This window comes from Chrysochloris asiatica, unplaced genomic scaffold (assembly GCF_000296735.1).
Source record: "Chrysochloris asiatica unplaced genomic scaffold, ChrAsi1.0 scaffold00045, whole genome shotgun sequence".
Classification (NCBI taxonomy): domain Eukaryota; kingdom Metazoa; phylum Chordata; class Mammalia; order Afrosoricida; family Chrysochloridae; genus Chrysochloris; species Chrysochloris asiatica.
The window spans coordinates 2,236,904-2,251,476 of record NW_006408563.1 but is presented as its reverse complement, the minus strand read 5'-3'; the positions used below and the strand labels follow the sequence as shown (position 1 = coordinate 2,251,476).

At 38.6% G+C, this 14,573-nt stretch overlaps 1 protein-coding gene across 1 annotated transcript in view; it reads left to right on the top strand.

Annotated features, from left to right (window-relative positions):
• Positions 1-14,573, top strand: part of ADAM23 (ADAM metallopeptidase domain 23) — a 226,996-nt gene that overhangs the window by 154,390 nt on the left and 58,033 nt on the right. Inside the window, exons 10-14 of the mRNA XM_006861942.1 lie at positions 4,046-4,117; positions 6,572-6,735; positions 8,006-8,090; positions 9,038-9,128; positions 11,980-12,028. Coding sequence (XP_006862004.1) covers positions 4,046-4,117; positions 6,572-6,735; positions 8,006-8,090; positions 9,038-9,128; positions 11,980-12,028 — 461 coding nt within the window. The remainder of the gene's footprint in view (positions 1-4,045; positions 4,118-6,571; positions 6,736-8,005; positions 8,091-9,037; positions 9,129-11,979; positions 12,029-14,573) is intronic.

The following is a 14,573-nucleotide window of genomic DNA, read 5'->3' as shown; positions in this document are numbered from 1 at the left end:
ATGAGACTAAAACAGTATGTTTAAAGTATCTGTGAGAAACATAAAAGATTGGAATCATAATTTAAATTGCCTTGACAGTGCCTTTGAGTCCTTGTCCCACTTTAAGGAAATTAGATTAGTAGAGCAAACGTAAAGTTTGTGCTTCAGGCAAGAATGACAATGTCAAATTACTAGTCCACAGATCCTACTCAGAGAAGACCTTCAAACTGCACATTAAAAACAACAACAACAAAACACTTTACTTAACGTTAAACCTTAATGTATATTTAAAATTTTACTCGTCTTTCTTTAATGAATGTTTTCCGTTATTGCCAAATACAGTTTCAATTGCACTCAATATAAAGTTCTTCAACAGAATAACTTGTATATGTTAATTTGTTTTCTGTGTAAATAACCTTTAAATATACTGCTTGTGATAATATTAAGAAACAATTTATTAGAATCACCTACACTTTAGGAACTGTATCCCTTGATGGGGGACCCTTGGTAGCGTAGTGGGTTATGAATTGGGCTGATAATTGCAAGGTTGTCAGTTTGAATCTACAAGCTGCTCCATGACAGAAAACTACTCCTCGGAAACCCTAGCCACTGAGTCAGAACCAACTCTACGGTGCTTAACAATAGCAGCATACTTATTTTATGAATAATAAAACAGCACTCTTGAATTGTTCACATAGGTGAAAAATTTCTATGTTTTATACCATGGTCTGTAAATGTTGCCCTTTTGATTTAGAATAATTGACCATTCCACAATGAGCATACCTTACTAGTGTTGACATCCCCACTATATACCCATCTGTGGAACAATAACTTTAGTCTAACCAATAAGAAAATCAATTAATGGAAGGTCTTAGCAATTCATTTTACTATTATTAAAATGAATTAGAACTAGGCATGATATGTTCTGTCTTTGAAACCAGAATAAAAGTATTGTTGATTGTATTGCTAAAGTTGAAGGGAATACATGTTAAAAAATTAAAAAGAAAGCGTTTATTCTTGAATGATAAAAATGCTTAAAATCGAAAGAGATGACTTAAAATGTCTGCTCTTTGAAGAAATATTGCATCTAGGGTAATAGAACTGAAAATTTTAATTCTATTTTTTGCTTTAATACCAGATTTAATCCTAGTGATCCTATAATACATGTGCCATCTTATAGGTTATTCTTTTCTTTATTGTGAACATTCCTTTTTTTTTTAACTCTTTATTATGAATCGAATGAAGATTTGCAGCTAAGATCATCAGTTTTACATTGAACAAATCACACACTTTGTTTCATCTCAATGATTGCAGTCCCCTCCATGGAACCACAGGTATCCCACTGCCTCCCTGTGGTTCCTATTTCTGTTCCACTCTCTTTCCCATCTCTTCTCAACTTTGCCCACAGGTAAATGTTACCCTTTTGATTTTGAACGATTGACCATTCCACAGTGAGCATACCTTACTAGTGTTGCTGTCCCCACTATATACCCATCTATGGAACATTTCTCTTTTAAGGTATGCTCTTAATGAGGTGAAGATAACTTTTGAATTTGATTACCACAGAGAAGCAGTAAATCAGAACATGGATAAAAGGACTTAAAATTACCTATTAAAAGTCAGTCTGGATTAGAATAATTAGTACATCTATTTCTTAATGTGTGGAGGCTTCCCATTGGTTTTAGAATAATTATCTCCTTGAGACTACTCATTGGACAGTCCTTTTACCATATGGTGCTGTTGTTGTTAAATGCTGTCGAGTTGTTTCCAACCCATAGCGACCCTGTGACGACCCTGTATAGGTTTTCCGAGGACCAGATGGTGAGCTTAAACTGCCTGAGATACCACAATTAATTGGATAACTGTTACTCTTGGGCTAAAAGTCAAGTTCTAAGTTAAATATTTTTCCTTGAAGCCAACTTCTTGATAATTGCATTTGTTGAGGAAGCAAAAGCAAATTTGTCATTTAGATGTGAAATGCTTTTAGTGATGAGAGAGTTCTTTTTTTTTTTCATCCTAAATGGTGATGGCACAGTTTTTTATATGTGAAATGAGTTCTTACTCCTTCAAGACAGGGAGCATTTTAGGTATTTGCATGTTTGCCTCTTTGATTCAGAGTAAGGTAACAGTGACTTCCTGAGGAACACCTGAGTATCTTTTTTTGATTGAGCACTTGGTGTATGAGTGGCTTTCAATTAGAAAATGATAGTCCTACAATGGATTGTATTAGGCAATTCTACTGCAAAAGACCTCTTTAGAGAGTTCAAGAGCAAAGATGTCACTTTGAGGATTAAGATGTACCTGATCCAAATCAGTATTTTCAGTCACCTCATATGCGTGTGAAATTTGGACAGTGAAGAGGGAAGACTGTAGAAGTACTGATGCGTTCTAGTGTTGGAGAAGACTATTAAAGGTACCAAGGGCTTCCAGAAGAACAAACAAATCTGTGTTGGAAGAAGTACAACCAGAATGGTCCGTGGAAGCCAGGGTGGTCAGACTTTGTCTCTCATATTTAAGACATGGTGTCAGGAAGGACCAGTCCCTGGAGAAGGACATCATGCTTGGTAAAGTGGAGGGTTAGCGAAACAAAGGAAGACCTACAACAAAATGAATTGACGAGTGGCGGTAACAGTGGGCTCAAACATAATAACAGTTGTGAGGATGAGGCAGGACCGGACAGTGTTTTGTTCTGTTGTACATAGTGTTGCAAGGGAACAGAAAGCCTCATCTTTCTCCTGCGGAGCAACTGGCAGGACCTTGTGGTTGGAGCCATGGACTAGTGTATGGAGCCATCACTTTCCCTACAACTAGCTGCTATTGGTATTAAACACAGGGTTTCCAAGGAGCTGCTGGTGGGTCTGAACCGCCAACCTTGCATTTCAAACTGACCTTATGGTCCAGTGCTTATCCTACAGTGCCAAACAAGGATTCCAGCAACTAGTAGCACAGTATTAATCAGTTTGTTGTACATTTATCATGTATTGTCAGTATGCTCATTATATTATTAAAATAATAGATTGTAATTTAAAAATAAAATGTAAGATCATAACCATTAAGACATACATTCTTTGTTTCACAAGCATAGTCACAGGGGTAAAGTAAGAATGAAACGAAAGGGTTTGTTAAATATATAGGGCGGAAATGGGCAAAGAAGAAAAACAGAATATCATGATTCTCTAATATGTAAACATTTTGAATCTTCACACAAGATTCATTATTTTAATAATTATATTTGAAGACTGTTTTCAAAGGCTTATAATGCAAATCTGAATGGGTAGTTTTGAGTACGTATGAGTAGTTTGTTTCCTTTCAGAGTTGTAAATAAATGATGGCCTCATCCACCAGTAGGGGGCGGGATCTTCCTATAGTAGGCGGACATTTGTTTTTCAATTGTTTTTTCAGACACTCAGCAAAGTCCTGCTTGCTAAGCACATAACCCTCCATATTTTGTGATATAATTATTCTTTTAACTTCCTTTTCTTTATTTCCTTGAATGATCATAAAAAATGTATATAATATCAATATGTTGGTTCAGTCCCCTTTGTTCTTATTGGTCAAAAGCAAAGGACTTTGCTGGGAGGAAGTATTCTAACAGCAAAATATACCAGATATACTACAAATACACTCTATGCCACGGGTGGTATCTAAAGAAATTTTCTTGATCTGAGTTTAAGAGAAAGGTGTCCGGTTGGGACTAATTTCTTGACCCTCAGACCTTTTGAAGTGGGAACGTTTATTTTAATGAAAACGAAAAGATTGTTGTGTGTAGATGTTCAGGCTTCATTAAACACTTACTTTTCAGATGCCTTGCTTCTTACATAGATTTCTGTAGGCCCTCTTTGTTACCTGGATCATCGTGGGTATTTTGAGTTGCCAGAGTTTTGTTCTGAAGGTATAAATAATATAAAAACATCTCCTTATTCCACAAAACTGGATTTCTGTATTTTTAATCCCCATACTTGCTTTTGTGATGTGTTTTCTGCTTTTACAGAATTTAGGACTTTACCAGTAAATTATGATTTGGGAATGACTCAGATATCTTTGTTTTCTTTCTTTTTTTCTCCAGTATAGGAAATATCGCTCTTCTCAGGCACATACTAACAACTTTGCTAAATCTGTGGTTAACCTTGTGGATTCTGTAAGTATCCTGGTCTTCTCAAACCTATTTTTAACAAGATGGAATGTTTTATGTCTCTATTTGCTGATTGATCCCTTTATAGTTATTTTCTTGGGAAAAAGCAAAAATAGAATGTTTAAGCTCACCTGACTAGAAGTTATAGAGTGATCTGCTTCATGATGAATAAATAGTGCTTCCAGAGTTGTAAAGAACTGCTGAGTTAGTCTCAGAATGCCAAAGATGCATTATGGATGCATGTAACTAATGTCTAGACCCCATTACCACAGAGCCTATATAAGACCAAAACATTGGAGAAAACTAGCTCCCCAAAACAGCATCCATTGCACTTGGGAAAAGAAACTGTGTTAATAGTAGCTGGTTGAATTTATTGCCCTTAATAATTGTATCATCACAAAAAAGAAATACTAGATTAATAAGTATTTTGGAGGTTACAAGTAATACAAAAAAGACCTTTAGAAGAAGAAAAAAAATTCCTAGCATTCTCATAAATAAAATGCTTCAGGCTTTATTTATAGATGATAGATTTAAGTGCAGTCCCCCAAATAGAGCTAAACTGAAGTAGATTTATGTCTCTAAAAAGACTTCTTACTCTTTCAGTCCACAATATAGATGGGGGCCCTCCATCATTTTGTAAGTTGCAGAGAATGATGGTTAAGATTTTTTTAACTTCTTTTCCTTACTGTAGGTCGGAACTCCATAGATATGAATGTTATGCATTATGTTTCAACAAATAATTCAACTTGGATAGTCAGAAATGAAATTATATAGCATATCTCATTGTGTATTTTAATGTAAAGTGCTATTTTGTTCTACTAAATAACTTTTATATGGTTTTTATTGTATGTTTCCTCTTAACTGGAAAAAAACATCTTTTCGTTATAAATTACCAATCATCTAAATGATGTTTGTTTTCTCTAAAGAGCTGCCTTCTTTTCTGCCTTCAAAATAGTTCATAAACCTCAGTCATGTACATGCTCAGATAACATCTTGTAGGCAGAGCTGAGCAAAAGTATAATTTTTAGGTAGATCTGAGCAAAAGAGTAATTTGTTAAGTTGTGGTTGAACCTTTGAGAACCAGCTTAGATTTGGTGTATTTATTTGCTTTTATACAAGAAAGTTTATTATTGTTGTAAGATTTTTTTTACCAGTCTTCTCAAAGGAAAACTATAAGCAAATCTAGAGAAGAGAGTAACAGACACATTTTCCCCCCCATGCAAAAACTGTTTCCTTGGCTTCTCTGCATGAATCATTCCAGCACGGTTGAATAGAGTCACATCTTCAAGAGCACCATTTTAATGTTGGATTACCATATCAGATACTGAAGCTAATAAACACTGATTTTTAAAAGACATTGCATTTAATTTGCTCTTATTGTTTTAGCATCTGACTGATTTAGGGATGGTGATAGTCCCATTCTTCAGTCTTAAAAGATTACTCATTTTCTTAATTAGTTTGAAAATAGAGCAAAATAACAACATTCATTGAAGTTGCCTTGTTATGTGACTTCTATAGCTATGGGGCCTAAAGTAGAGAAGGAGGGCAGAGAGAGAACAGTTTAATGGTATGGGTGCTGCTAGCCTGTGGTCAGGGTCAAATGGGTGTTGTTGTTGTTAAGTGCCACTGAGCCAGTTCCGAATCAAAGCAACCCTATATAGGGTTTCCGAGGAGCAGCTGGTGGGTTTTAACCACCAACCTTGTGGTTCAAACTGACCATGCAGTCCAGTGCTTTATCCTGCAGCATCACACCAGATGGGTGATTTGCTGTTGTTAAGTGCTGTTGAGTCGATTCTGACCCACAGTGACCCCATATAGGGTTCCCAAGGAACAACTGGTGGGTTTGCCGACCTTGTGGTTTACAGTCCATTGCTGGTCCTACAGTGTCACACCAGGAACCCAGATGGGTGATAGGTATCTACTCTTTCCTCTTTGGGCCTCAGATCCATGACTTTCTCTCAGTATCATTTTACTTTTCATATTATGCAACCTCCAAAAGCCAGCCAGCCATATTGCTTGATACTTGTCTAAAGAGTTAGTGACCCACTCAAACCCTGCAGAAAGAGCTAATAGCACTACATTTACTCAGAGTCTGTAGATCAGGCTTCAGCCTGATACTTGCCTATGAGGTTTGGACGCATGATTTTACTACATCTTGTCTTCTGCTGATGCCCCGACTTTAGACTCCACCACTAGTGAGCTGCCATGGAACTCAATGTGCTGATCTGGGATTGAAATAGCCTTGTGGGAGAGTAGGTGACATGAGACTGAATCTCCTTTGATATTTGTTTATTTAATACATGCTCTTGGCACAGAGGCAGGAAGCTTCTTTATGATGAGCTAATTATGACCCCATGTTCTCTCACCTCCCCCTTCCTGCCCTTCCACTGACTGACTCACTGATCATGCATGTTTGACCCAGTGTTTTCCTCCTGTACTTGTCCTGTTGTCTACCCTTAGATTTACAAGGAGCAGCTCAATACCAGGGTTGTCCTGGTGGCTGTAGAGACTTGGACTGAGAAGGATCATATTGACATCACCACCAACCCTGTGCAGATGCTCCATGAATTCTCCAAGTACCGGCAGCGGATCAAGCAACATGCTGACGCTGTGCACCTCATCTCGTATGTAGCTGGTGACACTGTTGCAGAGTTTGGCATTTGCCTGTATCTTTTTAGTGCATCAGTTAAGCTATATATATATATATATATATATATATATCAGAAAACAGTGATTTTAACAAGACTGGTGTTCATTCCTTTTTCTGCTATGTAAGCAATATGGAAGTAGGATGTCTCATGCTGGGATGATGGCTCCATAGACATGCACTTTGCTTTCAGAGCACCTTCTCAAGATGACCCAAGATGACTCGTGACTCAAGATGGCTGCTGGCACTCCAGCCATCATGTCACTGTAGGAAGCATGAATGACAGGCAGGGAGGAGGATAAAAGGACACTCCTTCCTGACGAGTCAGCTCTCTTAAAGAAGCTTTCCTGAAAATTGTGTGCAACAATCATATCAACAAGTCATTCACTAGACGTAGTCACATGGCCATACATGGCTACAAGAAATTTGTGTTGTTTTGTTGTTCAGTGTCATTGAGTTGGTTCCAACTCATAGCGACCCTGTATAGGGTTTTTTGAGGAACGGCTGGTCAGTTTGAACTGCCTACTTTGTGGTTCAGATTGACCTGATGGTCCAGTGCTTATGTCGTTTTAGATGGACCAGTAAAAAAAAAATGAGGTTCTATCATCAAGGACAAAAGGTACTGTAGTTCCCTTTTGATGTCTAGTAAGCTGTTGCCTTAAGGAGCTCTGGTAGCATAGTGGTTATGACTCGGACTGCAAACTGCAAGGTCAGCAGTTCAAAACTACCAGCTGTTCCGCGGGAGAAAGATGACACTTTCTGCTCTCGTAAAGAGTTACAGCCTCGGAAACCTTGTACAGGGTCGCTATGAGTCGGAACCGACTCCATGGCACATAACAACAACAACAACAAGCTGTTGCCTTTCCACTCATGGTTCTGTCCTGGAATCAAGCCAGCAAGGCTTCCTTCATTTCCTCTCACCTTTCCTCTTTTCGTTCTCTTCTCGCAGTCTTTAATGAGCACCTTCGAATAAGTATCAATATTATACTACTAGATATTCTCTGCTAGAAAAAAGGTTAAGGTTTATGTTCCTAGCCTAGCAGGTGGGACTAGGCAAGTGCTCAGTTAATGTTTGCTCACTGAAATTATTCTGTCAACATAAATTAAAAGGTATTTTAAACACAGTTCTCCATTTTTGACGGAGGCTTGCTTTGCTCTGCCGTTGTAGGAGAGTGGCCTACCCACATGGCTTGGGAGTTTATGTGGAGTTACTACATTGGTTTCTAATAGCACTTCTCTTTCTAAAGGCGTGTGACATTTCACTATAAGAGAAGCAGTCTGAGCTACTTCGGAGGTGTCTGTTCTCACACAAGAGGAGTTGGTGTGAATGAGGTAAACTTCATCAATTTTCTTAAAGTAGAGCTTTATCTTTGCATCTGATTTCTTCCTCCCCATGACCTAGTTTGCTGACCTTCTTGTGCTTGCTTAAAATGATCATGATTTTGAGAATACAGCACGAGCGGTTTATATTAGCAAATAGAACCCAAAGTGGTCTTTGGTAGAGATAAGAAGTGCTGTTTCATTTCATAATGAGTTTTTCATATTCATCAGGCAAATACAAGTCATAGCTGCCCCAGAGGTTTTTAGACCTCTATAGCTGGGAAACTATATTTAAAAATTTTTTGAATCCTTCTTTTATAACTTTTTTTCTTCTGTCTATATTAGGCTTCACTCATTTAAAACAAAGAGTTTATGAGTCTATACAATCAGTACTTTTCTTTTCTCCTTGTATAGCTTTGTTTTTCTAGTTGAAATCTTCTACTCACCTGTCTGAATCCGTAGAAACAAATATTTCCTTATTCTCACTGTTAATTTTTTTTCCATACCCTCACTTTTATAACGGAAATTGCTTGCAACAGTTGGGAACAGGACTCAAAAAGCCTGACCTCATTCTAAATCTGGTTAATACCAGGTTATCCAGTGACCATCTTCCAGTGGGGACCTATGTTGACTTATTTGTAGGAAGCTGAATTTATTCTTGGTTAGGTAGGAGCTGAATTGGGGCACAGTCTTTTGTGACTTGTATTTTATGCTTCCATGTGACAGCACCAGGTTCTAGGAGACACCACATAGGAAGAGGGACTTTCTGCTTCTTGGGCCCAGTTACAGGGAAGAAGTGATTTAAAAAAAAAAAAAAAAAGCGCGTATGTTGCTTTTAGATGTGTAAGGCTCTATCTACTTAGGGAACTGAGATGACATGTGGTAACGATTAAGAAATAATAACTAGCTTTGTGCACTCTCTCAAATGTTTCCCACACACTTTCAACTCTGAAAAACAGTATGGTCTTCCAATGGCAGTGGCACAAGTATTATCGCAGAGTCTGGCTCAAAACCTTGGAATCCAATGGGAACCTTCTAGCAGAAAGCCAAGTATGTACATTGACCTTCTTACTCAATTTCATGTGCCATTCTGTCTGTATAATGCATGTCCAGTCAATAAACAAAATATTTTTCATTCCTAAATTACTGCAGTTTAATTATAGTACATCTTCTTCCTCTAAAAAACTTATAAAATGAGTAACTTAAAGTAATTCTTAATCGGTTTCTAGAAATTTCCCTTTCAAGTACCATAAAATGGTAGGTTTCTCAGGGCATGAGTTAGCTTTTATCATATTGCAGAATGTAGGGCTTAGGGGTGTTGAATGCTCACATGCTCCTTTTGGTTCTAACCAATAGAGTGTAGCTGCAGGGTGTCAGGTGAGGTTCCAGCACGAGTTTAATAATGGTCCAGTTGGATTGGGGAAGTGCTGTCCTCCATCACTCACCACCACAAATTAAACTTTGTCATTTAGTTCCATCAGGAAAACCGGAGAAGAGTTTCTTCCAGGAAGACCCCACTCTTAGAGACAGGTGCAAACAGGGCCATAGATGTCACTCAGTAGAAAAACACAGATAGTGACTATTGGGCATCTCTTCTCTCAGTAACCAGATGTGAGGTAATTGGAAAGAAGTGCTGACTTCCCAGTGGGCATAGCATCTTAGGCACCACAAGAGTATAAGGAGCCCATGGAAATTTTTAATTTCTTTTAAAATCACAGAAAGACAATGAATATAATCCACATGGATTATATTCATCTTTGTTGTTGTTGTTAAGTGCCGTCGAGTCGGTTTCGACCCATAGCGACCCTGAACAGGGTTTCCGAGGCTGTAAATCTTTACGGGAGCAGATCGCCTCATCTTTCTCCTGCGGAACGGCTGGTAGTTTTGAACTGCTGACCTTGCGGTTCGCAGCCCGATTCGTAACCACTACGCTACCAGAGCTCCTTATCTTTATACCAGCACAATTAAAAAACATAATTTTAGTCTAATTTTTTGTAGAGGAAGGCAAAAGGGCTTAGGGCTCATGAAAGTCATAAGGCAACCGATTCTGTGGAAAGATAGATTCAGGTGTTTTTTTCAAACCAGTCTCTTAACTAGGGATCAAGTAGAAGTCTCCTCGCCTCTGAGAAAATATGAGATGCTAGTAGTGGGAATGGTCTCCCTTCCTGTTCCCACCTCCCCAGAAGTAAAAAGAAAATCTACCTTAACATTTTCCTACATCTTACACTTTAGTGACTTCTATCAAATAATTGCTATTAATGTATTTGTTGTTGGTGGTGTTGTTCATGTGCTGTCTAGTTGGTTCTGACTCGTGTTGTTGTTAAGGACCATCGAGTCGGTCCTGATTCATAGCGACCCTGTATGGGGTTTCCAAGGAGCAGTTGGTAGATTTGAACCACTGACCTTGTGGTTTGCAGTCCAGTGCTGATCTTAAAGTGCCACACCGGGAGTATGACTCAGCAATCCTTTATAGGGTTTCCAAGAAGTGTTTGGTGGGTTTAAACCACCAACCTTTTGTTTAGCAGTCCAATGCTTATCCTACAGCACCACACCTGGCATAGTCTTAATGTAAACTGAAATAAAAACTATGTATGAGGTCTTCTTGATACCTTTTATGGGTATATTATACTAGACCAGCAAGTAATATAGTTAGCATAGGTGTTTAGTGGCATTTAGAAAATCCCCATGAACTTTCATTTAGTAATATCTTGCTCAGACAATTTTTTTCCGTAGGAAAACTCAACATACACATTAAAGAGGTATTTAAAACATTGTCTGCTGGCATGTTATAGTTTTTATTAAGTGTTATTTTTATCAAGTTGAGTTGGTTCCAATTCATAGAGACCCTGATTAGGATTTCCAAGGAATGGCTGGTAGGTTTGAACTGACCTTGTGGTTCAAACTGACCTTGCAGTCCAGAGCTTATCCTACAGCGCCACACCAGGACTCTGTCAGCTGCCATAGATGCCTTAAAATCAGAAAAGAGGATGACTGGGGTTAGGACCTTGTTTAACAACCCCGGAGCTGGGGAGAAGCCAGTGCTTCAGTCAGCTGAGAGAGGGTTCTGATTGGATGACGGGATGGAGTGAGCAATAGGGTTCATTACCAATACCTGGCATGGTTCCTTCCTTTCTAAAATGTTTGATGCTTTGGTGAATTGTTTGCTAACATAAGTATTTCATAGTTATTGAATTTATTTAAGTAAATTTATTTGCAAGTTTTTCTTTAAAAACATCCTTATGAGCAAAAGAGAATAGAAAAACAATCAAGGCGGAGAAGAACTCCTCACAATATCAGTATTTCAGTCTCCGGTAGTTGCTCTCGTTGACTAGTCTTTAGCTTAGTGTTCAAGTCTCGGCCTCTAGCAAATTGATTTCCCTTCTTTAAGGGCCAGGGTGCTCTACTACAAGGACTTCAGGTTGAGTTGGTGCAACAGAGCTTTTCTCTGTTTCACGGAGTGTAGACAGGCTTGCCCTTTCCTGTGAAACCCAGATAGAAAAATGCTGTTACCAGTTTAGAGAAGGCAACGCTAAGACTCAACACATGCAAGTTACTTGCCGGTGGTAGTCTCACATGATAGAACTTGGACAAGAATCTAAGCTGACTTCTAGACCTGGGTGCTTCTCACAAGACGCTGGAATATGATCTTGAGTTATGTGAATGACAAAAATAAAGGCCCAATTTTCTATTTTTTGCCAGCTGTTGTCTTATAAAGTGATGTACTCATGTAATTCAGGAAAGGATATATTGATTTAAAAGAAGCAAACTTGGTTCTATGGGACCTTCTGGACCTATTTGGCATGGAATTGAGGATAAAGAATTATTTCAAGAGCTGTTATGCAAATGGAAGATGTGACTGTTATTTCATTTTCTTGTGTTGCTTTTGTTGTTTCATAACTAGAATGTGACTGCACAGAATCCTGGGGTGGCTGCATCATGGAGGAAACGGGGTAAGTTTTCACGGAGCAGGGATTTCCTGGATACCTTTCACTGATATTGCTGCATATAATTAGATACACAAGCTCTCAGGTCATGGTATCGCAGGCTGAGCACTTAGTCTAAATTCAATAATTAATTGTCGGGTGTTTTAGAACCGAAAAGGCTATTTCACTTTATGTATTTCAATCTCTTATTTAAGGTTGGTGATAACAGTAAAACGTGTTCTCTACTCTTACTTCTTGTTAACCCTTAAAGGAAGCACATTATTAAATGCTTCTGCATTTAGTAGCGGCATTAATTTTTTAGTACACTTAGAATAATAGCTGGTTGTCTACCTGAAGGAGACTGTGAAAATCAATTTAGTCATCCATTTGCTTTTAAAGAAATGCATAAATAGGTATGTTTGCAGTAATAAAATTATACTATTCTGCTTATATAATATATATGGCTTTTTTGTATTAGACAGATTTATTATATCTAAAATAAATGGTGGACATTTGGACATTCCTTCACTTGTCCATTCTTTTATTTTATGGCTACTTTGGGATGTGGAACAACTGCCCCAGACCTGCCAAGGTCTCTCTGGAACAAGGCTTGGAAACATTGCCTTATTTTCCATAGACTCCTGCTCCCGTGCAAGCCATTGCTTCATGGTTCCTTAGCTAGAGCCCACTGCTAGTACATGGGAGCATTCCTGTGTCCCTCCTGTCTCCTTTGCCCATCCCAGATACCTGCCCAGCACACCTGTGTATCTCTCTGGGTTGTTTCTGGCCCTTTTTCCATCCTGTAAACACCAGTTGCCTGAGACCTTAACTGCTTAGTAAACAGTCCCTTACTCATTCTTCTATCGACTCCCACAGCAGCCCAGCTCAAGGGGAGAAGATAAATGTAAGCTCAAGATTTTGAAGAGAGAATCAGTCATTATTCTTACAAATTCAGAACATACATTTGAAGAAAATATAGTTTAAACTCAAAACTGCTTGCATTCATAGTCTCCTTCTCAGTGTATCATCATTGTTGTTACGTACCATTGAGTCAGTAACGATTCACTGTGACCCTCTGCGGGGTTTTCCAGGATGTAAATCTTGGCGGGAGCAGAAAGCCTTATTGTTACCCTTTGGAGTGACTGGTGTGTTCAAACTGACAACCTCGTGGTTTGCAGTCCAGTGCTTACCCTACACCGTGCTCTGTATCATAGTATAGTAGTATAGCGTCAACAGACTTTTTTGAGAACTGCTTTAGAAAAATAACACTATTTAGGATATCTCTTATATGGGGAGATGCTGTCTGTGTTCTACATTCTCAGTTGCTAAATGAAGTTTTGGACTACCTACCAACGTTGTTGTTGTTAAGTTGTGTGGAGTCGAATCTGACTCAGCAATCCTGTATAGAATTTCGAAGGAGTAGTTGGTGGGATTGAGTTGCCAACCTTGAGGTTCAAACCAATCTTGCTTATCCTACAGCACCACACCAAATAGGGTGTAATAAAACTACTTAAAGTTTGTATGTGTATTCTCTCACGTATGCTTGTATAAGTAATTCTTATAAGAGATCATTGTCAACAATGGCAGATTTTGTCTGCCTCCATAAACCACCCTCATAAGATACAATACATAAAACTATAGGGTTGTATCCTAGACTCAGTGGCTTGCCCCTTTCAAATCAAGTATTAGTACCCATGTGCCCAAGGAGTCAGTGTGTAGGATTCAGCTTCACCTGGATCATATGGATAATATTCTCTTAAATACTGAGCCAGAGAAAATGATTTATTAGTCAGCCCTCAGAGAGGCTTGTATTATATTCATGTAAAATCGTCAGTTTCACCAAGTAGACTTTGAAAATGAGGATAAGAAAGCACTAAGGAGCTCTGGTAGCGTAGTGGTTACGAATCGGGCTGCGAACCTTAAGGTCAGCGGTTCGAAACTACCAGCCGCTCCGCGGGAGAAAGATGAGGCTTTCTACTCCCGTAAAGATTTACACCCTCGGAAACCCTGTACTGGGTCGCTATGGGTCGGAACCGACTCGATGGCACTTAACAACAACAACAACAACACTATTCCTAGGTGCACACATGCACACATATTTATACTAAAAGTACTATACAGACTTGTGTGTGCAGGTAACACATACCTTTGGGATTTCCTTGTTTACCTGAATTGCGTTGTGCAAGCCTGCATTGTACAGTCTTTAGTAAGCTTACTACTCTCTCCTTCACTATAAAATTGAGTAGGTCATGAGTTCCTTTTTATTCAGGACAAAAGCACAAAAGACATTGCCTTTACAGAGACCTAGAAAATAACAATTACCACGTTTAAAAATAGGATCTTTATGAGGAGGTGAGGAGGTTTTATGATCAGCTTTTCATGTACTGTGTCAAGCCAGCTACACAAAAGGGCTTGTCAGGTGAGCTGCACAGAAGTTGTAACTTATACCCCTAGTCTGTGATTTTCTTTGGGTTTCTTTTTTTTTTTTTTTTTCACAAAGGTCTACCACATACATTTGTTTGTCACTTTGTACATAAGTGTTTTGTAGTAATTTGTATAGATTCATTTGAAC